This window comes from Macaca thibetana, chromosome 13, assembly GCF_024542745.1.
Source record: "Macaca thibetana thibetana isolate TM-01 chromosome 13, ASM2454274v1, whole genome shotgun sequence".
Classification (NCBI taxonomy): Eukaryota; Metazoa; Chordata; class Mammalia; order Primates; family Cercopithecidae; genus Macaca; species Macaca thibetana.
This window is the reverse complement of record NC_065590.1, coordinates 35,811,628-35,837,966: the sequence shown is the minus strand read 5'-3', so window position 1 is coordinate 35,837,966 and position 26,339 is coordinate 35,811,628. Positions and strand designations below refer to the sequence as shown.

General features: G+C 40.5%; 1 protein-coding gene across 2 annotated transcripts in view; it reads right to left on the bottom strand.

Annotated features, from left to right (window-relative positions):
* Nucleotides 1-789: 789 nt before the first annotated feature.
* Nucleotides 790-26,339, bottom strand: part of PAIP2B (poly(A) binding protein interacting protein 2B) — a 577,567-nt gene continuing 552,017 nt past the window's right edge. For both annotated transcript variants that reach the window (XM_050754561.1, XM_050754563.1), the window contains 3 exons: nucleotides 17,335-17,483; nucleotides 8,295-8,471; nucleotides 790-6,958 (listed from right to left, as the gene is read on the bottom strand). In XM_050754561.1, the coding sequence (XP_050610518.1) occupies nucleotides 6,902-6,958; nucleotides 8,295-8,471; nucleotides 17,335-17,472 (372 nt within the window). In that variant the 5' untranslated portion in view covers nucleotides 17,473-17,483 and the 3' untranslated portion in view covers nucleotides 790-6,901. The remainder of the gene's footprint in view (nucleotides 6,959-8,294; nucleotides 8,472-17,334; nucleotides 17,484-26,339) is intronic.

Genomic DNA, 26,339 nt, shown 5'->3' with positions numbered 1-26,339 from the left:
CTGTAAATAGGCAAGTCAGCTCAGAATACCCCAACCCCCACCCTCTGTTTTTAGGAATGAGGCTAAGAAATGAGGCTCAGGGCAAAACTCATGGGCCTTGGGCTGGTCCCATATCGTTTTTTAACAATATGATAAAGCCCCTCAAGAAATCACTGGGAGATTTGAACGAGGTTTCAGTTTAAATAATTAGGCATTGCCAAACCATAATCACAACAGCAGGGACTGTGGCTGCCTGGTGACCCCCGTAGCCCCGTCCCTAAGACAATGCTTGACATGTAGCAGGCTCTCAAACTTGTTCAATAGTTGAAAGGCAGATAGGGAATACTTGTTTTCTAGGGAGGTAGTCAGTTTTGCCCAGAAACAGGAAAACAAATGTCTAGTTTCCCTTCTAGCCCAAAGATGTCACTGACTCTTTGTTCAAAGTTGCACATATCATTGTGACTATGGGCAACCATGTATTAAGTGCCTATTATGTGTCAGGCAGTATTTTAAAATTCTGTCATTATAGTTCCAGGGAAGAGGTTATTTACAAATAAAGAGGTTATTTGTAAATAAAGTTCAGGCCAATGGCACAAAGTAGTGAAGGTGGGATTCACTCGGGTCTGTCACTTCCAGGCCCATGGTTTCTGCTTTGTAACCCTATTTGAAAGGAAAACTGCAACTAAGATTATGACCCATGAGACAACTTACGTGTGAGACAAAAAATTTCACACCTCCCCACTGCCCCCAAACACACACGGTATGACACAGTGGCCCAACTTTAGGCAAAAGGGTACCACTGCCAGCAAATGCATTTAACATTTTATTGAGATTCTCAACAGCTGCCATTTGGTTTGTATAGCAAAGTTTTTACAAAGTAAAGTTTTTCCATTTTTGATATTTTTATGAAAATTATTTTCTTCCGTTTTAAAGCCCTGTCCCTCCCCCAAAGAAGGATTAGTAACTACCAAGTAATGATTAGGAAAAAAAAACAAAAGCAAAAACAGCTTTTAAACACTTGTGAAACAAGGGTAAGTGTCCAAAGTCAAGACCTTCTGGGCCCAGTGGAGGTGCTGGGCTGCCCCGGGACACCATCACTACCTCACCATCTACAATATCCTCAAGAGCTGAGCAGCCCTGCACAGACCCTGGGGGGCTTCCTGTTCCACAAGTTCCACTCCCTTTTCCTCTCCATCTTTGCTGTTGGGCCTCCCCTCCAAATCTGCCTAACAAAGGCAGCACGATCTTTAATACCTGTGCAGCTTTGTAAATGGAGACAGGATACTCTATTTCGAAAGCTGAGATTCCCTGTCCAGTCTGGGGGAGGAAAAATTATCCAATGTAGCATGGATGGTTTCACTTTCTTGTCCACTCAGACACATGCTCATATTTATTACATGGATTTATCGGATGCTTCAAAAGTCCTGATGTGTAGTAGCACAAAAGTTCCTTGTAAAAAAAGAAGTTGCAAAATTGTAAAAATTTCTGCAGCAGTTCTGGCTCCAGATGACAAAGCTTGTTCTGATTAGTAGGTTTTCTTTGACAGGCACAGCAGCTTCCCCTATAAGTCTTACGTTCGGAGGGTTCCATTTAGACCACAGGAAGCTGGAATCCAAGTTTAAAAGGCTCTCTGCTGACAAAATGTGGTACATCCATCAATGGAATTCTACTCAGCAATAAAAGGAACAAACTACCAAAACATGTTGTATGTCATGGACGAACCTCAAAAACATTAGCTAAGTAAAAAAGCCAGACCCAAGAGACCGCATATTGTATGATTCCATTGATTCGAACTGTCTAGAAGAGGCAAATTTATAGAGAAAGTAGATTGGTGGTTGCTGGGGGTAAGAACAGGATTAACTGTAAAACAGCATGAAGGATCTTATCAGAAGGGATAAAAATGTTCTAAAACTGAGTAATAGTTATAGCTACACCACTGAGGGAAGTTACTAAAATCACTGAATTGTACACTTGAAATGGGTGTTTTATGATATGTAACATATGCCTCATTAAAGTTGTTTTGTTTTTAAGAAAAGGACTCCCTGCCTCCCAAACCATCCTTCAAGTATTAAACATTTTTGAAGGCTCACAATCAACAGGACAGAATTACTTAGTGATGATTTACAGAGTAAAATATTTTACTATTTTATAGTAAGCACATTTTAGTAACTGTAAACTAGTAAAATATTTTAAAGATTTTATCTCATTTTTGTCATATTAGTCTAAAATGTTTATTATTTTTATATAAAAGGTAGCCAATAGGAAGGTAGGACTGGGGAGAAAGCTCAGCAAATGTCACAAAGGAGACTCCTAGTAACAAAATCTGAGGGAGCTTTTTCCTTTAAAATAAAGATGGTACATCTGTCCCTTTACAGATTTCTCTCCTGTCCCCTGGGACTCCTGCCTGACACCCTGTCGAGAATAGTGTATCCAGCTGTTCTATTCCCATGATGCCTCTAAAAACCAGACTGACTGGGAACAGCAGTAGCGGTTTGGCCAGTGAGGGCAGGTGGCCAAGTGGTATGCAAGAAACTCTCATGTTTCCCTGGGTTGGCTTCCTGCTCCCCTTTCCCTGTCATGAATAGCAGTTTCAGTATGAGAAGATTAAAACAAAGGAAAAAAACCACAAAAACCAAAAAACAAAAAACTGTTTTCAAATTATAACCAACCAAGTCTGTGGAGGAAATTCACAAGGCAGCAGAGCAGCGTCTGCAGAAGGTGCTCTGCCTACCGGGAGAACTAATGATCCCTGTGAGCAATGCGGGCTGCAGTGAGTCACACGGGGAAATGTGGGCAGAGGCAGAAGGACATCAAGGCCCCCACTACACTCCAAATCGGAGTCAATCCTCCTCTTCTCCCCACCCGCTTCCCAAACTAATGACGTCCGCGTTATCCCAGAGGAGAGCGGCTAGGGACACCCAGTCCTTCCCAATATGTGCACATCTCCAAATCTTGGTCAAATCTGTCAGATTTCTAACAGTCCCAATACCTCAATATCACCTAAACTGTGAAAGATTATTAGCCCGTGATGGTGGGACCCTTATTGAAGAAGGCCTGCCCCCTCCTCACAGTAGGGCAGACTCCTGGGTTCCCGATGGTTCAGGAGCCTGGGCTGTCATTTTTCTACCTGGGGTTTGCAGCCGCCCTAATACAAGATTCATTCATGCTGTTTACTTTGGCGGCCTCTTCACACAACTTTCCTCTCTAACACGTGTTAACTATCAGAGTATTCACCTCACTGCCTTACTTCCCAGCTTCTCCAAAACCAATGTAATAGTAATCAACAATTTGGAAAATGCTGCTTAGTATTTTAAGCCATGGTTAACTTTATAACCTTAATTAAAGAGAGTGCAGGCTCGGGTGGCTCACCACGCCCAGCCTATAATCCCCAGCACTTTGGGAGGCTGAGGTGGGATAATCACTTGAGCACAAAAATTTAAGAACAGCTTGGGAAATAGAGCAAGATCCAGTCTCTACAAAAAATAAAAATAATAAAAATAATTAGCTGGCCGTGATGGTGCGTGCCTATTGTCCCAGCTACTCAGGAGGCTGAGATGTGAGGATTGCTTGAGCCCAGGAATTTGAGGCTGCAGTGAGCTATGGTCATATCACTGCACTCCAGCCTGGGTGACAGAGTGAGACTATGCTTTTAAAAAAAAAAAAAAAAAAAAAAAAAAAAAAAAAAAAAGACCCCAGCTGCTGTGATTTTGGAAACTAAAGGTGCTACAAAGGTCAAGCCTTTTCCTTAGGATGGTTTCTGGTTTCACCCTTATGTGATTCCCAAAAGTCAACTATTATTGCCAGAAACTGGCCCAAAGACCCAGGGCTGCATTTGCCCAGGCCTAGGCTGTATCCTTGAATTTTCTGCTGCAGTTCAAAGGTGGAGAAACTGAAAAGGCATTCATTTCGCTTTTTTTCCCTTGAAAATAGAGAGATAAATTATTTTCATCTTGGAATTTTAGAGTTGAATAAATAATCCCAATAATTACAGATCAATCACTAATAAACTAACACTGGGACCAGCCAGATTGGCAACTGTTAAAAATACATGTTCTACTTCTTTTTTTTTTTTGAGACGGAGTCTTGCTCTGTCACCCAGGCTAGAGTGCAGTGGCGCAATCTTAGCTCACTGCAACCTCCACCCACTGGGTTCAAGCAATTCTCCTGCCTCAGCCTCCTGAGTGGCTGGGATTACAGGTGCCTGCCACCGCACCTGGGTAATTTTTGTATTTTTAGTAGAGATGGGGTTTCACCATGTTGGCCAGGTTGGTCTTGAACTCCTGACCTCATGATCCACCCGCCTCGGCCTCCCAAAGTGCTGGGATTGCAGGTGTGAGCCACTAAGCCCAGCCTACATGTTCTATTTCTATACAAATTCTCAAACTTCTAGTTGCCAATTAAAAAAAAAAGTTTAAACAGAGTAGTGGCTTAAATTCAACATCACCCCTTACAAATACAAGCGTCACCATTCAAGGGTAAAGGGTTCCAGCCTGGCTTGCTGGTTCTACTCCTGTGAGAAAAGTCAAAGACAGCCAGAGGCTCCCAGCCTTTCCCCAGTGAAGGTCCAACAAGATGCATTTTCTGCTAAGAAGGTAGCAAACTCTAACTAGCAGAGCCTATGTCGTGAGTGACAATTGTGCCCCCACCTCCCAACATAAAATAGATGGCAAAAAAGAGTTGGACTACAAGAGGAACCACTGGAAGCAGAGTCCTATGCATTTTAAAAAGAATCACTTTGCTAGCTGCTTCCTATACCTGGAGTCAGCACATTCAGTGTCTGCAGAGGACTAGAAATGCCAGCCCTCAGTGTCCATGCTAAACTGGCAGGAAGTTTTCATAGTCCTGACCAAATATGCCTTGTGAAACCAGGCTGAAGACTGACATCCAAAACAGACCAGCACAGCAGAAGGAAAGACGAGCTCCTTTCTCTCTGCAATCCCAACACATTTCTAACCACCTTCAGAATTCTGAGCTTGGACAGGCTCATGGAGGATGAAGGAGGAAAAGCAGTCCCAGAAGGGAGAGATTTCCTCTATGCACTTGCAATGTCCTTTCCTTTTTAGAGGGAACAACCCAGCTGAAAGCTGAAGCTTGAATAAAGAAGTTTCTTTATTCATATTCCTCCCTGAAAAAGAGTTAACAGTTTCATTTTCTCAACACAGAGGCTTTGGGAATTAATGTGTCTGTCTGGTAATGCAAGTTCTCTAAGCTACTCTCCTATGACATGTGACCTAACAAGGAATGCAACTTTTCAAGTGATATAATCCTACAGACTTAAATAGGAAAAAATGTGTATTTTAAATCTGGCATTAGCTTGTCACTGTTCAAAGAGTCAACGAGAGCTCAAAAGGAGAATTTCTTCAGCTTTCCATACCCTAGTCCTTTCCTTCCAACCTCTGTCCCACATCCACATACTGAATTTATGCCAACTTTATTTCAAGTTACGTATCTTTTCCCTATTAGGCCTATCACACAGCATAGTAGCAATCAGAGAGAAGCCACTATTATCTTTAGGGCTCTTCAAGTCCTCATCCCTGGGAGAATGGCCTGGATGGTCTCTTATACATCACACTGCCATCTACATCTCTATATACAAAGGCAGCTCCTAGCACCCAGTTTAGTTCTTTAGGGGTAGCAACAAAAGACCCCAACAAGTTAAAGGCAGGAAAGACAAAGAAACATATCCTAAGAGGTCAATCTAGGAAACCTGCAAAGCTGGGTATGTGGGAACAGTAAAATGTTTTAATAGCTGAAAAGATCCCAGAGGGTCAGGTACACAGTCACATGGGTCAAGCAGGACTCACTTTCCTAGGCTAGTTTTGAGTTCCTTTCCAAAATTCTGTAATGTGGGAAGAAATATCCAAACTGTGAACTGAGCTTCTTACTAGTGTCCTGAAAAATATATCCTTTAAAACGTGCATAAACTTGTCTGAGGGAATTGAGACACCAGGAAGACCAAGTGTTGAGGCTGGAAAAAAAAAGGCTGTCCAAATAAAATTTAGACACAGCAGATTCAAGGATGACTTCTGCAGGCTCATGCTAATTGTCAGCACACCAGGCCTCCCCTATGCCTTTGGCAGCAATATCTTTTCTTAAAAACAGAGTAGGATAGGGTGGAAAGGAGGCTGGGGAATAGACTTCATGAAAGATGAGGTGGCAGATCAACAACAGTGCTCTTCTACTTATAAATGGTGAGTCTGATGGTGATGGTGAACACAGGCTTATGAACAGGACAACAGTAACTAAATGACTCAAGTGACAACCACCATCACAGCCCCACCTTCTGATTTACAACTTTCAACAATCATCAAAGTTACTGTAAACTAAGTACTCTAAGTCTGCGTTTTCTTGAATGGGGTTCAGGACAAACAGGCAAGGGCTCGGCAGGGCATTGGTTATCCCAGTTCACTGCAGGAGACCCCAGCGATGGGGGAGCTGAGCCTCAAATTCTGGTTTGTACCACCTGCTCTTTCTGCTTGTCCCTTTTCCCATCCAATTCAATAGATTCCACAAAAAGTTCTCCAGGGGCTCACTGTCCTTGGTAAGTATACAGCAGGGTGAGAGGGGCATTTCCTAAATATCCAGTTTATCTTGGTCAGCTTATTTTGTTTAAACACACACCGCAGAACACTCCTGATGAAGCGGGGAAAATGCAATTTCCTTAACTCGAAAGAGCTATTCAAAAAAACAAAACAGGAAACTGCTCCAAACAAAAATCAGCAGAACAAAACAGAAATACTCAGAGGCTTGTAGAATAAGACTGAGCATATTAGTTACTCAGAGTCACAGTATCATGAGACCACCACTCCCCTTCCCGCTGTGCGTCCCTCGCCCGCCCCATCCCCATCTTCAGCTCCACTATTTTGTGCATTACTATCCCCAGATGTGGGGACAGACAAGTCCTCCTCAAAGCTTTGTCGGCTCAGTACTTCTCTCCTGGAATAAACTCCTTGGCATCTGGGTTCAGGTTACTTTTGCTCTGAAATAAGAACCAAGAGATAATAAATCCTAAGGCAAGCTGCATTTTAAAACTTCCCCAGTCCATCATTATCAGTACCTTCCCCTTAGCTTTAGGGAGAGAAAGAAAGAAAATTCCTTGTAACTCAGGCTGTTATTGCTCGGTTGTTCTCAATTGCTCCTGACATAGCCCTGAGCAAGCGCATCTTCTTCCTTCTTTAGACTCTTGTTTCCTTCCTGATGCTTTCCAAAATCTCCTCAGAGGCCTGTAAGTTCAACTCCAAGAAGAATTTTTCAATTAATTGAGTACAATTAATTGAGAAAAGTTAACAATTAATTAATTTTTCACTTGGTGAAAACCTGGGTACTCAATCAGACCAGGTTGGATACCACAATCTCTATTTTTCTTCATCTTTCTGTACTCTCTTTGGTTCTCTACTCTCTTGTGAATATGCAACACCTTAGCAAACCACAGGGAAAGATTGTTCAGAATATGAGTTGTGTGAAAACTATATTGCTCATGGACTTTTTTTTTTGAGACAGTCTTGCTCTGTCGTCCAGGCTGGAGTGCAGTGGTGCAATCTCGGCTCACTGCAACCTCCGCCTCCCAGGTTTAAGCAATTCTCCTGCCTCGGCCTTCCAAGCTGGGACTACAGGCATGCGCCACCATGCCTGGCTAATTTCTGTATTTTTTTAGTAGAGATGGGTTTCGCCATGTTGGCCAGGCTGGTCTCGAACTCTAGACCTCAGGTGATCCACCCGCCTCAGCCTCCCAAAGTGCTGGGATTACAGGCATGAGCCACTGTGCCCAGCCTGCTCACAGACTTCTGACACTACATAAATATGAAAGGCAGGAAATTCATTTATCTGTTTTTCTAATTCTAAGTGGAGAAAATGACCTCTCAGGAGTACATTTCTTCCAAAATGAACAGTTAATTTTTATAACAGAATCATTTAGAAGTATATTAAATACAGATTTGAGGGATAGTAAAAGAGAAGAATGGCAGCAAATGATAACTTGAGAAGAAACTTCTTCAGTGTTCAAATTGTTATCCTTAATCCCAATTCTACTTTGAAGATCCCATTAGAAAGTAAAGGTTGGTGGCATCCAATCTTGGCAAGCAAAAAGAAAATAAAACTGGTGATGCTGGCAACAGTACTGTTTCATAGTGCTTTATGAGGAGGAATGCATCTTCAATGCACCCCTTATTAATAATGCCCATAAAACGAGCAAAGAAACAATAGCTCACAGGGCTCCAGAGACTTGTTGAGGGTTGTAGGGCCAGAAAGAAAGTCTGTCATTCCAAATCCTATATTCTTTTCACTACATAACATGAGGAACTACATATGGCTCTTACCAAAATATCTTCAGAATCATGACCTTCACTGACTGACAGTCCATTTAACTGCTGTTGCAACTGTCCCATGGCCTGAGGCAGGTCTCGTGATGGAATAAACCAGTCTTGGTCTTCTTCATCCAGCATCTCTTGGAAGCAGCGGTCCAAGAAGTCTTGCTCCTGCAGTTCCTCCTCCACCTAGCAAGCAAAGGGGAGTAGCTCAGACTTACTGTCACAGAGGGACTTACCCCTTCCAGTTTTTCCTTCACCTCTTTCCTTCAGAAGTTATTACTCTGCAGTTAAGAATGATCTTGAGCTGGGTGTGGTGGCTCACAACTGTAATCCCAGCAATTTGTGAGGCTGAGGCAGGAGGACTGCTTGAGGCCAGGAGTTTGAGACCAGCCTGAGCAACATAGCATGACCCTGTCCCTACAAAAAAAATTTAAAAATTAGCCAGGCGTAGTGGTGTGTGCCTGTAGTCTCAGCTACCTGGGAGGCTGAGGGTGGAGGATCACTTGAATCCAGGAGGTCAAGGTTTCATTGAGCCAAGACTGTGCCACTGCACTTCATCCTGGGCAACAGAATGAGACCTCAATTCTTAAAAAAAAAAAAAAGAAAAAGAAAAAGAAAAGATTTTATGATCTTACCTGAGGTCTAAGGGATCTAAGGATTCAATGTGTCTAATGACTAGCTAGAGATAACATAATTTTTATTTTTTCTCAACCAATTCTATCAATAATAAGACTAAGAAAATAGTTATTCACAATAACAGAAATTCAAGGTCTCCGCAGATGTTCTACAATCTCTAATAGGTGACACAGATACCACGGAAAATCATTTTAGAGCCTAAAATTCTTTTTTTCAGTCTTCTTACAAAGTAACCCTTCTTAAATTTCCCATTTTACAAGAAGTATGAAAAAGATACAGCAAGTATATAACTAGTTCATGACCTGGCTAGTGGAGATAAAATCAAAACCAATGCTCTCAGCTTTTGGCCATTTTTTGGGTAAGGAAACCCTCAAGGGAGAAAAATACTTTCAGAACATTAGGAAGACATAAAGAACACTTTTTGGCATACCACTAGAAAATTATATAATCAATGTAGTATTCTTTCAAATGATGAAATATAGGAATATTTAAACAACTCTGCATTTCTTCAACATTGCCCTAAACTAAAGCAATATATATCTAGGATATTTTACACTTCTTTGCAGACATTGTTAACTCTTAGTAAAGAGTGTGGTTCGCTCTGCCGATTTCAGTGTCTTTGATAGGCCTCTTGCTTCACGTTTGGCATCCCTTTCCTGCAGGCTGCCTGGTGACAGATTCACAGCTCACTAGCACCACCACCAGAAGTGAAGTCAGGCAAAAAATAATTACCCAAATTAGAATATACAGTTACCTAATGAATTCAGAGGAAAAGTTACCGGTAGTGAGACTTATGAATAGTATTTGAACATTACAGTTAGCCACACATGAAAATTAGACAGTTATGAAGTACTTAATAAAATATTCTCATGCCACAAGAAGTAACATGACCACTTAAGAGCTGCCCTGACTGTACAAGAGCTTTACAGCATGCTCGCTCTTATTAAATTTACCCCTGTTCACCAGCACAACCAATGAAAATGGTTGCTGGGCACAGAGGTGTAACAGAAACATGCTATGTGCAATTCACACAGATCCCGATAGAGCCACATTAGGTGGAAACTGCTGTCTGTCCCCTTTAAACTTGTTTCCTTCTTCCCAGAGCACCAGGCTGTTCAGTTAAAATCACATTTGTCACCTTACATGCTGTGTATGGTCAAGTGACTATTCATCACAAAATGTTCCCACAAGGGACGTGGACACTTTGGCATCCCTTGGTTAAAAGGAGACCCCTTGCCGTGGCCTTTGGCTCTCTCCCTTTCCCAGCTGCTGGACTTCACAGTGTTCCCTCAGCCACTCAGCTGATATATGCCCTGGGGGTGGCAGAGCAATACCATGGAAGGGAACAAGTGGGCACCAGATCACTTGTCTATCCAGAATGCTTACCTTGGGCTGTTAACCTCACAGAGACATAAAACAATGCATTACTGCTGAATCTTTGTTGAAGCAGTCTAGCCAACCCCCACCTCATGTACTTCTCTATTTCAGACTCACATCCTGCCAGTCCCCGAGGTCCCATTTGAGGCATGCCATGCTGACCTGTCTGCATATAGCTGCTGTTTCCCACAAATCCATACCCAATAACACAGGGCATTAGACCAAAACAACTTCCTTTCATAAAATAAATTTCTTCACCTTTTCCCATAACACAAATTTTCCATGAAAACATTGCAAAAGGAGAGCAGAAACAAGATTTTTAGGAACTGGACTTAACCATGTCTAATTAATGAAAAATATTATATATGGGCACGTTTTATTGCATTTTGCTGTACTTTGCTTCACAGATACTGCATTTTTACAAATTGAAGGTTTGTGGCAACCTTGTGTCAAGCAAGCCTATTGGTACCTTTTTATCAACAGTATGTGCTCAATGTCTGTGTTACATTTTGGTAATTCTCTCAATATTTCAAACTTTTTCATTATTATTATATCTGTTATAGTGCTCTGTAAGCAGTAATCTCTGATGTTACAATTTTTTTAATTTTAGGTTTGAAGTACATGTGAAGGTTACATAAACACATATCACAGGGGTTTGTTGTACATATTATCATATCACCAGGTATTAAGCTCAGCACCCAATAGTTATCTATTCTGCTCCTCTCTCTCCTCCCACCCTCCTCCCTCAAGTAGACCCCAGTGTCTGTTGTTCCTTGTGTTCATAAATTCTTATCAGTTAGCTCCCACTTATAAGTGAGAACATGTGGTATTTGGTTTCTTGTTCCTGTGTTAGTTTGCTAAGGATGATAGCCTGGCAACTCCATCCATGTTCCTGCAAAGGACATAATCTCATTATTTTTTATGGCTGCATAATATTCCATGGTGTATAAGTACCATATTTTTTTTTATCCAGTCTGTCACTGTTGGATGGGCATTTACTTGATTCCATGTCTTTGCTATTGTGAACAGTGCTACAACGAACATTTGTGTACATGTGTCTTTTTGATAGAATGCTTTATATTCCTCTGGGTCTACACCCAGTAATGGGATTGCAAGGTTGAATGGTAGTTTTACTTTTAGCTCTTTGAGGAATTGCCATACTGCTTTCCACAACGGCTCAATTTACACTCCTACCAATGTTGTATAAGCCTTCCCTTTTCTCCACAACCTCACCAGCATGTGTTTTTTTTCTTTTTTTTCTTTTTTACTTTTTAGTAATAGCCACTCTGACTGGTGTGAAATGGTATCTCATGGTGGTTTTGACTCGCATTTCTCTAATGATCAGTGATATTGAGCTTTTTTTCATATGCTTGTTGGTCGTATGTATGCCTTCCTTTTGAGAGGTGTCTGTTCATGTCCTTTGCCCACTTTTTAATGGGTTTTTCTCTTGTAAATTTAAGTTCCTTGTAGACGCTGGACATCAGACCTTTGTCATATGCATAGTATGCAAATATTTCCTCCCATTCTGTAGGTTGTCTGTTTACCCTGTTGATAGTTTCTTTTGCTGTATAGAAGCTCTTAAGTTATTTAGATCTCATTTGTCAATTTTGGCTTTTGTTGCAATTGCTTTTGGTGTCTTTGTCATTAAATCTTTGCTCATTCCTATGTCCAAGATGGTATTGCTTAGGTTGTCTTCCACGGTTTTTATAGTTTTGGGTTTTAGCCAGGCGCGGTGGCTCAGGCCTGTAATCCCAGCACTTTGGGAGGCCGAGGCAGGCAGATCATGAGGTCAGGAGATTGAGACCATCCTGGCTAACATGGTGAAACCCCGCCTCTACTAAAAAATACAAAAAATTAGCCAGGCGTGGTGGTGAGCGCCTGCAGTCCCAGCTACTCTGGAGGCTGAGGCAGGAGAATGGCGTGAACCTGGGAGGTGGAGCCTGCAGTGAGCAGAGATCACGCCACTGCACTCCAGCCTGGGCTACAGAGCGAGACTCTGTCTCCAAAAAAAAAAAAAAAGTTTTGGGTTTTACATTTGTCTTTAATCCCTCTTGAGTTTATGTTTGTATACTGTGTAAGGAAGAGGTCCACAGGAGTTCTCTGTATTTCCTGAATTTGACCGTTGGCCTCTCTCACATGGTTGGGGAAGTTTTCATGGATGGTATCCTTGTATTAGTCTGTTTTCACGCTGCTGATAAACACATACTCAAGACTGGGCAATTTAAAAGAGAAGGAGGTTTACTGAACTTATAGTTCCATGCGGCTGGGGAGGCCTCACAATTATGGCAGAAGGTAAAAGGCAAGGAGGAACAAGCCACATCTTAGATAGATGGCAGCAGGAAAAGAGAGAGCTTGTGCAGGGAAACTCCCATTTTTTAAAACCATCAAATCTCGTGAGACCAATTCACTACCATGAGAACAGCAAAGAAAGACTCACCCTCATAATTCAGTCATCTGCCATCAGGTCCCTCCCACAACACATGGGAATTATGGGAGCTACAAGACGAGATTTGGGTGGGGATACAGAGCCAAACCGTATCAATCCTAAAATATATCTTTCAAGTTATTTACTTTGGTCCCCTCCCTTTCAGGGATGCCAATGATACATAGATTTGTCCTATTTACATAATCTCATACTTCTTGGAGGTTTTTGTTCATTCCTTTTTATTCTTCTTTATTTTTGACTGTCTTATTTAAATTTTTTGAAATGGAGTTTTTCGCTTGTTGCCCAGGCTGGAGTGCTGTGATATGATCTCAGCTCATTGCAACCTCCACTTCCCAGGTTCAAGAGATTCTCCTGCCTCAGCCTCCTGAGTAAGCTGGGATTACAGGTGCTTGCCACCACGCCCAGCTAATTTTTGTATTTTTAGTACAGATGGCGTTTCATCATGTTGGCCAGGCTGGTCTCTAACTCCTGACCTCAGGTGATCCCCGCCTCAGCCTCCCAAAGTCCTGGGATTACAGGTGTGAGCCACCATGCCTGGCCTGTCTTATTTTAGAGAACCAGTCTTCAAGTTCTGATATTCTTTCCTCAGCTTGGTTTATTCTGCTGTTAATACTTGTGATTGCATTATGAAATCATTGTGTTATTCAGCTCTGTCAGACCTGTTAGGTTCTTTTTTATACTGGCTATTTTGTCTTTCAGCTCCTGTATCACTTTACTATGATTCTTATTTTCCTTGGACTGGGTTTTGCCATCCTCCTGAATCTTGATGATCTTTGTTCCTATTCATATTCTGAACACTGTGGAAATGACAACAAAGGATTTAGAATATTACATAATCAGCTTAGTTGATAAAGCAGTAGCAGGGTTTGAGAGAACTGTTTTTTCCCTTCAATTTCCATTTTATCCAGTACTGATATTGCTTTGTGTTTGAAATTTCCTGATATTTTCTGTCTTCATTATTTTATGTTTTCCTTTTCTGAAGCATTTTAATTCAGATGTTTCTTTTAGGTTCTTTACATGTGAACCTGTTTCCCTTATTGTGGAAGTAATCCATTTTCTTTGCATATGAGTTGGGAAATCAGAACTAAGAAAACCAAATTGGAAGGAAAAAAAAGCCCCCCTAATCTCGACACTCACACATAATGAATATTGTTGACATTTTAGAATATATCTACCCTGATTTTTACTTAATAGACACCCCATGGGGAAATGACAGAAGCTTAGAGTAAAAAAAAAAAAAAAAGTCTCCTAGTTAGAAATGACCCACAAGATTTTAAAATTCACTAAGCATTTTCCATCTTTTTCTGTAGCCTGAATAGCCAGTGAGAGTGTATCTTGCAAGTTGCATGTAATTAGATTTCTCCCTTTTTTTCCCCTTAATCCAACTGCATCTTTTTTTTTTTTTTTTGAGATGGAGTCTCACTCTGTCGCCCAGGCTGGAGTGCAGTGGCGTGAGCTCAGCTCACCGCAAGCTCTGCCTCCTGGGTTCACACCATTCTCCTGCATCAGCCTCCCAAGTAGCTGAGACTACAGGCGCACACCACCTATCTTCTCTCTTAGAAATTCTAGCCAGAAGGCTGGGTGCGGTGGCTCACACCTGTAATCCTAGCACTTTGGGAGGCTGAGGCGGGCGGATCACGAGGTCAGGAGATCGAGACCATCCTGGCTAACACGGTGAAACCCGTCTCTACTCAAAATACAAAAAAATTAGCTAGGCGTGTTGGGTGTTGGTGGGTGCCTGTAGTCCCAGCTACTCGGGAGGCTGAGGCAGGAGAATGGCGTGAACCCAGAAGGCGGAGCTTGCAGTGAGCTGAGATCGCGCCACTGCACTTCAGCCTGGGCGACAGAGTGAGACTCCCTCTCAAAAAAAAAAAAAAAAGAAATTCTAGCCAGGCACTGTGACACATGCCAATCAAGAGGCTGTACTGAGAGGACCACTTGTGCCTAGGGGTTCAAGTCCAGCCTGGGCAACATAGCAAGACCCCATTTCTTAAAAAATTCTGTATGTGTGTGGGTGTTGGGGTATATAAGCCATTCACAATTATAACTAGTATGTTAGTTCTTACTTCTTCTTTCCAGAGTTACTTTAAAATAAAAGTCCCACTACTTTTCTTGAGACTTAATCCTTTCCCCCCACCAAAACTACATTTCAATCCACTTCCATCAGCCTCACAGTCAGTGGAAATCTTTTAAAAAAGACCAATGAATGTCACTCCTGGTTTGGGGGGTTGTAAGTTGTTTTCATCTTATTCTATGTTTTGTTAGATATTTTATTAGAAAGTCAGAAGACATTATATCAGGGTTGCTAGCTAGAAACCAGCTTCTACTCCTTAAGATCCAACTCAAGGTACATGGTATGCAAAACCACTTCTGAATTACCATGAAAACTATGCTAGTAATGGAATGGGGGTTGGCAGTGGTAAAAACTGTACAGCACACCATAGTGTAACAGAGTAATGTACAGGTGTTCAGAAAGAACTAACATCAATTATATCCCAGATTCCTAAACCCTCCTGCTCCCAAATGAAGGATAAAGAAGGCTTCTCTGAAATACTTAATCCTATGACCTGAAATCATATAATAGTTTCAAAATTATGTTGCCAGGCCAGGCGCAGTGGCTTACGCCTGTAATCCTAGCACTTTGGGAGGCTGAGGCAGGCAGATCACTTGAGGCCAGGAGTTTAAGACCAGCCTGGCCAACATGGCGAAACCCCATCTCTACTAAAAATGCAAAAATTTTCCAGGGATGGTGACACATGCCTGTAGTCCCAGCTACTCAGAAGGCTAAGGCATGACAATGGTTTGAGCCTGGATTGTGGAGGTTGCAGTGAGCAGAGATTGAGCCACTGCACTCCAGCCTGGGTGACAGAGTGAGACTCCGTCTCCACAAACAAACAAACAAACAGACAAAACCCAAAATTATGTTGCCAAGCTAGTATTCCTGTAAAACATTAGGGTTGGGGGAATTTAAGCAAACAACCGTTTATTTGCTCAGCCCTTCTTAGGGCTTGGTATTTACTGCAATATTGGAAGCTGCCATGCATATATCTGTCATTGCTTACCTAGATCTCCAGAAAAAAAAGTTGTAATTTTTAAAGCTTCTCAACTGTCTTTCCTCAATCTCTTTGTGCGGGGTGTGTGTGTGTGTGTGTGTCTGTGTGTGTGTGAATGTGTATGTGTGTCTCTGCAAGCCTCTAGCTTTCCAGCACTTTTCCTTGTACCCTGTCTCTGAGTTTGCTAAACTCCTGAATATAGGAGCGCACAGCTGACCCACAGCTCAGACATCTGGCTTCTAATAGTCCTGGTGCAATACTGATCACTGGGATTAAGAGCATGTCAGTGAGTGTTAACAAAGCTAGTTAAAACTGTTTTATGTTTTCAACAACATATGTTTCATTCAGAGGCTGGATAAAGGCAGAGTGAAACCATTAAGTCAACAAAAATGCCAAACACGACTGTTCTAAAGTCCCATGGAAAACATACTTACCTTCAGTGAGAGTTCTTAATCTTTTTTTTTTTTTTTTTTTTTTTTGAGACAGAGTCTTGCTCTGTAGCCCAGGCTGGAGTGCAGTGGTGTGATTGGCTCACTGCGACTTCCACCTACTAGTTTAAACAATTCTCGTGTCTCAGCCTCCCAAGTAGCTGGGATTATAGAAGGATGCCACCATGCCCAGCTAATTTTTGTATTTTTGGTAGAGACGAGGTTTTACCATTTTGGTCAGGCAGGTCTTGAACTCCTGACTTCAAGTGATCTGCCCGCCTTGGCCTCCCAAAGTGCTGGGATTACAGGCGTGAGCCACCATACCTGGCCTTAAACTTCTTTTATGTCTTCATTTATTTCCAAAATGAAATGCAGAGTATCACATTTCCTACAAGCAAGTGAAAGCAACGAACTACAAAGTATATAGAAAAACAACCTCACTACCATTCTGTTTTTTAGTGCTCTACTGTTCAAGCAATTAATTTCACATTGATCACTATAGAGAGTTATAGAACCACTATGCTTCCTAGGATTAAAGGTAGAATCAGGGCAGGATAAAGGACCTCAGCTACCATGGTTTGGTACAAGGGTTTTATGTCAGTCCTCTAAGATTGAGAAGAGTCTTGTCTGATTTAAATTCTGGGAATATTCTAGAATGGTCTACAGTTGCTAAGAGAAATGTCATAAACAAATCTAGCCAGAACAAGGCTGAGGGCAGGGACCCTCTGCAGTAGTTACCGTGTGACGTGAACTACACTTAGAAGGCATATCATGGTGTGGAGTATATGCAAATCTATTTGGTTATACATGGGCTCTCACGTGAGGATTTTCAGATATCAACTAATTAGTCTGACATTTGTTTTCTCTTTTAATCAACATGGTAAGAAAACTACAAATATCTTCCTCCAAGGTGCCATCACTCTGGTCTCTTACCAGATGAAGATGTTTCCTGGTCATTCCAGATGAGGCCCCCCAGACCTCCGCAATGAATTTTTAAGTTATCCTAAAGCTAACTGTATCCATTTCTTTTGTAACAAACTGGCAGTAAAATATTATAGCTATTGAGTTACATGTATCATCAACCTTCCACTTTTCCACTCTTTCTTTACCTGTCTGTTGAAATCCTCTTCATTCTCCATCCACATGTACTCTGCAAATGGGTTTTCCTTTTCATCGTGCCCACTTAACCCCTGGTCCTCTTTGGATTTTACACTGGGTGATGTATTTGCCATATTGGATCCATTCATTATGATAGAACCTAAAGAGGAGCAAAAGAAAAGATAAAATGAATATAAGGATAAAGGGAATGTAGATCTAAAACATGCAGATTCTGTCAGAAGCTTCTGAAATTCTAAGTCAAAGATTTTAACGATAAACAGAAACAATCTGTAACGCTTATAAAACCATCCATATTCTACAGTTAACAACTAGACAGATGTACAATTATTTAAAAGTTAAAAGAAAAGATGTCTATTAACACCTAGGCTCACTTAGTCTTTCTAGGCAAGTAGGACAGGGGTGGGAGGGGTGGGAATCTTCCCATGCCAAATTTCTGTAGGTCCTGGAACCTAGTGAAGATCATTACAGCTTCCTTAACATCTAAACAGATAGAGAAAATACATTCTTAATGAACATCGTAAGTACCTACTCCTTATTCTAATTTTCAAGCTGTTTTTCTTTAAAATGTATTAAAAAATATGTTTATCATATTGATAAGCAAAATGGAAAAAACAAAAGTCACCTGTTGTCCAGCCATCCAGAGTTAAGAATAATTAACAATGTGGTACATATAACCTTCCTGAATTCCCATGTTTGTGTAGATACAAACATACACACATATTTCCCAAGTATCTATTCTCAATAGTAATAGGATCATGTGCTACAACATGCCCCATTATTTGCTTTTTCTCATTCCTATGTTATTTAATAATATAGCCATACCATCTTTTGGGGGTGTTTCCAATGTTTCTGTTTATAAAGGTTCTGCTTTATCAAGGTCTTTTCTAATTATTTATTTAGGATATCTCCTAGAAATCGAGCTGTAACATTGGAGAGTTATGTTCTCTTTTTTAAGGCTCTTGGCATTGCCACACTACCATAAGAATTTAAATTCCCACCAGTAGTGTGGAAGTGCCCGTTTCCCAACGGAAGCGGGTATTAATCATTAGTTTTATTTTCTAAACCATTGCCAATCTCATAAGATAAAACTTGCATTTTTTTACATTTCTTTAATTTTTACTGAGGCTGATTATCTTAAGATATGTTTACTGGCCATTTATATTTCTTATTCTGTAATTTTACTGCTAAAGTACTTTGCCCATTTTTCTACTGGGATATATATCTTTTCCGTATCTTTTGTAAAAACATGTATTATATTTGTTATAATTTTTATTTTTTATAATTTAAATGAAAGTTTATAACTAAATATGTTATTCATTATATTTAATTTTTTAGTGGCAATTTTTGCTGGCCTTAATTTTTTTCTAGCTCATGTATATGTTTCTGTCTACAGCTTTGTAAAATTGTATGTAAATAAAATGGTTTATTTTGGCTTCTAAACCCATTTTGATGTTTTTGCTGTCATTTAGAATATATCTTTTTCTGTTATTCTTCTAAATCTTAACAATTCCTCAAAAATCATTCCAGTCTTCATTCACTACTTTCCTTCTCTACTTATTCACCACTTCCCTTCTGTACTTAGTATACTACTTAATTGTTGTTTCATATGCATAATTTTTCTCCTTCCAATTAGATTCTCAATTCCTGAAAAGCAAGATTGAGTTTAATAGATTTTGTAACTCACCACAATATTAGGAGTTCCATAAATACCTGAGGCTTAATTGTATTTAGGCAACTTTCCTTCTCTAACTCATCTCCCTTCAACCTTGACTCCATCTCTATCCCGACTCCCACCTTCCTTGGGGCTTCTTTAAGTTTTAACAAATTACTTCCCAGGGGTTCTTTCCATCTTGGCAACACTCATGAATAAGTTATTTTCTGCTTCTGGATACCGCAAAATATTCTTTCTTCATTCTCTTTAAAGTTTTTTTTTGTTTTTGTTTTTTGTTTGTTTTGTTTTGCAATTTCCTAACCTGTTATGGATATTAGAAATGCAATATACTAAAAAGACAAGGTAAAATTGTGAAGAGTAAAGAATAGCTGGAAAAACAACTCAGTGGTACATAGTTCTAAAATAATTCATTTAAAATAGAATCCATTTAAATCACTGTAGGTTTAAACAAAGCTACCAGTATGAAATATATCTGTTTAACATATTTTAAATAGAAACAAAAGAAATCAATGTCTATTCCAAATACAGATCCATAATAATAATTTCATAAGCTATAGAGGGGAAGAAACCAGTTCTTTATTTTTACCACTTCCATCTGTAGCATAACAATGATAGAAGCAAGGCTGTTCTAAATGCCAGGGCAACAGTATTTGCCCTGTATGTAAGTGGGGTATTCCTAAGCACAGAGACTCTTAAAGGTCCTGAACCTTGCTAGGTAGCAAGATATACTGTACTATTATTTCCAAAGATTTGGCAGTTGTTTGCAACTAGCACATTGACTTCTCACCATCAATATGGAAAATCACTATACAGAATCAGAAATCAGAGTTCAGTTTTTTAAAAAAAATATCTTCCTGTGCCCAAAAATAAGTCCTGAGTGCACATGATTGTAAGGAAAAAGGGAAAGGGAAGGCAAAGGAAGAAAAAGTAACAAAACAAAACAAAAAAAACCCTTCTAATTCAAGAGCAAGGTGGAGCACAGATAGCAAATTCCAGGATGTGCTTATTCATGAGAAAGGGAGAGGGGAATTACCATAAACTCAAGGAAAACTGTTACTGAACTTAATGCAAATACTTCACAGAAGTTGAAAACACTGATATGGTATTGTCAATACTAGGCAAGTGATTCTCTTATAATAGATTATACAGTGTTGATTTGTATTTTGTACTATTCAACCTGTGTTTTCCAAACAATTAGAAAGTTTGGTGTTTCCAAACAGCAGCATTCCAACAACTTAATTTTTATACTGTTTAAAAATTAATAAAGCACTTTCATACCCACACTTCAAGGCACATAGTTCAAGAACAACATTGTTTTGTGGGCCTGCTGGGTGTGAGTGAACTGCTGCTTAATGTGCCCTGGCTTTAGTAGCTAGGTGGCAATAGGGAGATTTTTGCTGGAGATTGGTAACTCCTAGGGAAGGCATTTGGATGTTTCCAACTTGGGGAAGACATGAGGGAAGACAGGATCATCACAACTTCCCTGAAGTTCCTGCTCCCAGTTTCATGTAACATTTTCTTTCTGTTTCCAGCTCTTTCCAAGGTCACTGTTCATGCTTGAGCACTGTGTTTCTCTAGCCATTCCATTTTACCATTTCACATTCATTATTTCACTCGATCCTCATCCACATCAAGGATGAAAGTCTAGTGTAGTGAGGACAAAGAAAATATGCCCAAAGCTTCCAGAGATGGGAGGAATGCTTGGTTACATAAATCGGGTTAAGAGGCTGAATGGTTGCCACGTTGTGAGTTACATTACAGAGAGGCTCATGGTACAAGGAAATGAACCACCAAGTAAGTGAGCTTAGAAGTGCATTTTCCTCCCAGTCAAGCCTTCAGATGAGATAGCAGCCCCAGATGACAGCTTGACTGCAACTTTGTAAGAGTCTCAAGCACAGGCACTCTGCCAAACTATTCCCAGATTCCTGATGCACAGAAATTATGAAATAATAAATATTTGTTGTTTTAACCTGCTAAGCTCTGGGGTAAGTTGTCACCTAACAATAGCTTACACAGGTAGTCAATAAACACTGGCAATTAACTCTGCCACACAAACCGCTATGTTACAACATCTTTTTATCTATCAAGAAGACAAATGTGCAATTTGAAATAAGTCACTGCTTGAGAAGCAGTTCTTTAAGATTTAGACCTCAACAGTAGATAAAGTAGTTTGTGTCTGGTCTGTGACTACACTGCATCTTGAAATCTAAGAACAATTTGAAACTTATTTCCCCTTCACCCCACTTGCCCTCTTATACACATGTCAAACATGCTGAAAATAAGAAATAACAGTTGTCACTTTAGCTGAAAATGGGAAAGCTCGCAACCCTGTTAATAGTCGATACAAGGGTGCTAAGGCCTGCCAAGCATTTGAGTTGGCACTATCATGGTCAAGGGTCAAGACATATTTGTGTCTAAAATATGTGGCTTGAAATAGGGACTTCTGTTCCAAGTCAGAAAGAACTCCAGGACTTTTAATGTATCTAGGATATTTCAAGGATACATGCTTCATCAGTTTAACACTTAAAACACCCACAACTTTCAGATCCAACATGCTCACACCAAAAACTAGCTATTCTTTGAACTTAAATAATATTTTTCAGAAGTTACAAACCTGCCATGTGCCTATGATAACAGTCTGCTAAGATTACTTAGGACTTTTGACTGAATTACCTGGAAAAAGTCTACTGAACAACTGAAGTAAAAACTAGTCCCTCCTATTTTGTTTCCTACAGTTTCATTACTTCCTTCAGTCTGGTTAATACCATTTTAAAAAGTAAATATTGTGGATGACAGCTTTAAATTTTATTTCAAATATTCTGCCACTGGATTCAGGTTTTGCTTTCTCTCAGCTACATCTTAACAACTAAGATCATAAATCTACTCACTCATTAATATCCGAGTGCCTACTGACCCTCAGTGCTGAGGCACTGTGCTTGACTCTTGCTTTGATAGGGTACACAGCCCTTGCCCTGGTGATATTTATATTCTCTCAGGAGAGAGACAGGAAAATAGTTAAAAATAATTATGATCCATGCTATAAAAGGGACTATTAGAAAACAATAGGGGGCCCAATCTAGTCCAGGAGAGGGGGATGGTTCAGAAAGGTTTCCCTGAGCAAGAAACATTTTCATCAACACCTAAAGAATATAAGTTTACTAGCAATAGGGATGAGAGAAAAAATGATGTACAATGAATCAAACGCAGGAGGGAACTTTTGGGAACTACAAGAAGGTAGGTATGTATACAGCCGGAGAATGACAAGGAAGAGAGATGAGGTTGGAGAGGCAGGTGGGGCCAGATCAGATCATTCAGGACCTTAAGAGACCACATGAAGGATTTTGGATTTCATCCTACATAATAGAAGCCATTATAAGGAGTTCTCAAATTCCTTATAATGCATTGTAGCATGATTCGACATATTTTGAGATCACTCAGGCTGCCATGTGGAAAATGGATTGGAGAGACAGAGATTAAATAATGAGAGACTGGTAAGGAAGCTATTGCTCCAATCGAGATGAAAAAAGGGTAGCTGCTTGAACTAAGATGATGGCAGTGAGAAGAAAGGAGGTAGACTCCAAAACTATTTTAGGAGGTTTCTGGTGATGAACTAGATGTGGGGAGTCAGAGTGAGGGAAATATCAAGGATAATTTTGGCACAAGCAACTGGGTGGATGGTAATGTCATTCACTGAGCTAAGGAACTCTGTGGGAAGGGCAAACTTTTCTTGGGTGGTGATAGGGGCGTGGGGGTAAAAAAGGTGATGAGTTCTATTTTGGACATGTTAAATTTGCAATGCTTCTGAAACACTCAAATGGTGACGTTAAGTAGGTTGGCTGTATGCACCAAGAATAGGAGAAGTCTGCCTAAATATAGAAAGTTAGAGTAGTCGTTTATATAAATGGTAACTGAAGTCATAGGAATAGAGGATACTGCCTATGGAGAAAATGCAAAGTGAGATGAGAAGAGGGTCCATGACCCAGCACTGATGTGTGTGAACATTGTAAAAAGGCAGGTAGAAGCCGGGTGCTGTGGCTCACGCCTGTAATCCCAACACGTTGGGAGGCCAAAGGAGGTGTATCACTTGAGGTCAGGAGTTAGAGACCAGTCTGGCCAACATGGTGAAACCCCATCTCTACTAAAAAGACAAAAATTAGCTGAGTGTGGTGGTGCATGTCAGTAATCCCAGCTACTCGGAGGCTGAGGTAGGATAATCGCTTAGACCTGGGAGATGGAGGTTGTAGTGAGCTGCGATCGCGCCATTGCACTCCAGATTGGGTGACAGAGCGAGACTCTGTTACACACACACACACAAACACACACACACACACACAAAAGTCAAGTAGAGAAGGAAGGCAACATGAAAAGGAAACTGAGAAGAAGCGTTGAGAAGACAATCAGAAGAGTGTGACATCACAGATGTCCATCACAGATGGATTAAATGGTAGCCCCCCAAAATATATATGTCCATGTCCTAATCCATGGAATCTGTGAAGCCTACCTTATTTGGAAAAAAGGGTGTTTGTATATATAATTAAGGACCTTAAGATAAGGAGATCATCCTGAATTATTCAGGTGGGCCCTCAATTCAACGATAGGTATATAAGAGAAAAGCAGAGGGAGATTTAATACACACACAGAAGAGGAGGAGGCAATGTGACCATGGAGGCAGAGATTGGAGTGGTGTGGCCACAAATCAAGGAATGCCTGCAGTCATCAGAATTTAGAAAAGGCAAAGAACAAATTATCCCCTAGAGCCTCCAGAGGGAAAGTGGCCCTCCTGATGCCTTGACTTTGCACTTCTGGCCTCCAGAACTATGAGAGAATAAATGTTTTAAGACACCAGTTTGTGGTAATTTGTTACAGCAGCCACAGGGAATGAATCCAATTCCAGTAAAGTAGGAATACAGAAGGCTGCTGAAAGGTCAAGTAGGAGGAAGACTGAGAAGTGTCCATAGAATTCAGGACCATGGAGTCTCTGATGACCTTAACGAGACCAGTTTCCATGGAGAAAAATGAGAATGAAAGCCAAATGGAGGTAGGATGAATCGTAGGTGATACCAAGTATGAGATAACTCAGAGTCCAGCTGCCAAGGGAAGAGGCAGGGATGGACAGAAACTGGAGGGGTATGAAGTCCATGGAAATGACATCTTTAAAGATTAGAAAGTCTAGTTCATGTTTAAATGTTCACAGAAAGGGTCTAGTGGAGAGGGACAGGTTATACATACAGGAGGGAGAAGGTATAGTTGATAGTGTAGGTCCTGGGAAGGCAGAAGGGAATATTTGTTTATTTTCGAATAGCTAATACATTCCCACCATTCAAAATCCAAATGCCTGGGATGCTTAATTAGTAAAAGGTGGTTGCATGGTGAGCACGAAATCAGAGCAGTGGGAAGAGCATCAGGAGAAAGATTTTATCCATTACAAAGCCACATGAAACATCCTTACTCCACGGTAGGAAATTTCACTTCCCTGGTGGCAGGAATGCTTATATCCCCCAAGTGTAAGTTGGTCTGCCCAGACAGCTGCTGGATTAATGCATCAAACTCCAACTTTCTAACTTTTTGTTTATTCTTCTAATTTTTCATAGGGTCATACACATACACAAACACAAATAAACATTTTAAAGCTACATAAGCAATACAAGAAATAATTTTATAAAGCCTTTTAAAACCACATAGAACTTTTTTTTTTTTTGAGATGGAGTCTCACCCTGTCACCCCAGGCTGGAGTGCAGTGGCGCGATCTTGGCTCACTGCAACCTCCACCTCCTCGGTTCAAGCAATTCTCCTGCCTCAGCCTCCTGAGTAGCTGGGACTACAGGCGCGAGTCACCACGCCCAGCTCATTTTTTGTATTTTTAGTAGAGACAGGGTTTCACTGTGTTAGCCAGGATGGTCTTGATCTCCTGACCTTGTGATCTGCCCGCTTCAGCCTCCCAAAGTGCTGGGATTACAGGCGTGAGCCACCACACCCAGCCAGAACATATTTTTATATAGCATGTCATACTTTGCACTAAAATAATTTCTGTCTCCTTGTTTTACAAGATTTTCTTTTACTAAGTAAATAAACCCATCAGATTTTCTCCATTATTTGGTGAAGAATCAAGGAAAAAAAAGAGAAAGGGGGAGTAGTTCAGTTTTTGGTGGGGTGAGGAGACATATGACATGTATATAGAATTTTTTTTAAAAGGTTCCAGGTAACCAACCCAAATGTCCATCAATGACAGACTGGATTAAGAAAATGTGGCACATATACACCATGGAATACAATGCATTTTATGGAAATACAAGATTTCCATAAAAAAGGATGAGTTCATGTCCTTTGTAGGGACATGGATACAGCTGGAAACCATCATTCTCAGCAAACTATCACAAGAACAGAAAACCAAACACTGCATGTTCTCACTCATAGGTGGGAATTGAACAATGAGAACACTTGGACACAGGAAGGGGAACATCACACACTGGGGCCTGTCGTGGGGTCGGGGGAGGCGGAAGGGATAGCATTAAGAGATATACCTAATGTAAATGATGAGTTAATGGGTGCAGCACACCAACATGGCACATCTATACACATGTAACAAACCTGCACGTTGCGCACATGTACCCTAGAACTTAAAGTATAATAATAATAAAAAGAAAAAAAAAGGTTCCAGGTAAATCTTGAATTAGAATGATTTTGTCCCATGTACTTCCATTTCATTTATTTCCAGAGAAGCTGCATGGACGTTAACAGAAAACAAATAAGTAGTCATTCTGCTAAGCTTTCCTATATTGACCTCAATGCACAAATGTTCCATTGGTTATCTTCCATTTGATGCAAGAACAGTGCTTGCAAATATGACGTCAGTGAGCTTAAGCAAACAGAAAATGGAACTTACCTGCAATTACAAGTTAACAAGAAGTTTTCAAAAATGTTTTAGTTGACAAGGAAGTCAGGAAAAAGAGGAAAATCACTTACGTGATCTCTACATTTGTAAATTATATCAAAACAAAGGTAAATTACAAATAGAGGCATTTTCTAAATTATACTCAAGGCTGCCAGATGAGAAAGACAGTATAAATACAATACAGTCTCTTTTTCATTAATGTTTAAAACTTGTCCTATACTGACCTATAAGTTTGTCCCACTGATGAAATGGAATCTGAAAACTGGGATACAGATACTCTGGGAAGAATAATAAAACTGAACTTAATTACAGCAACAGTCTAGTCCCTGGACCAGAGCCAAGAAAAAAAAACAGAAGCATACTCAAATAGGATTAAGAATGCATTTAGCTGGCCAGGCGTGGTGGCTCATGCCTGTAATCGCAGCACTTTG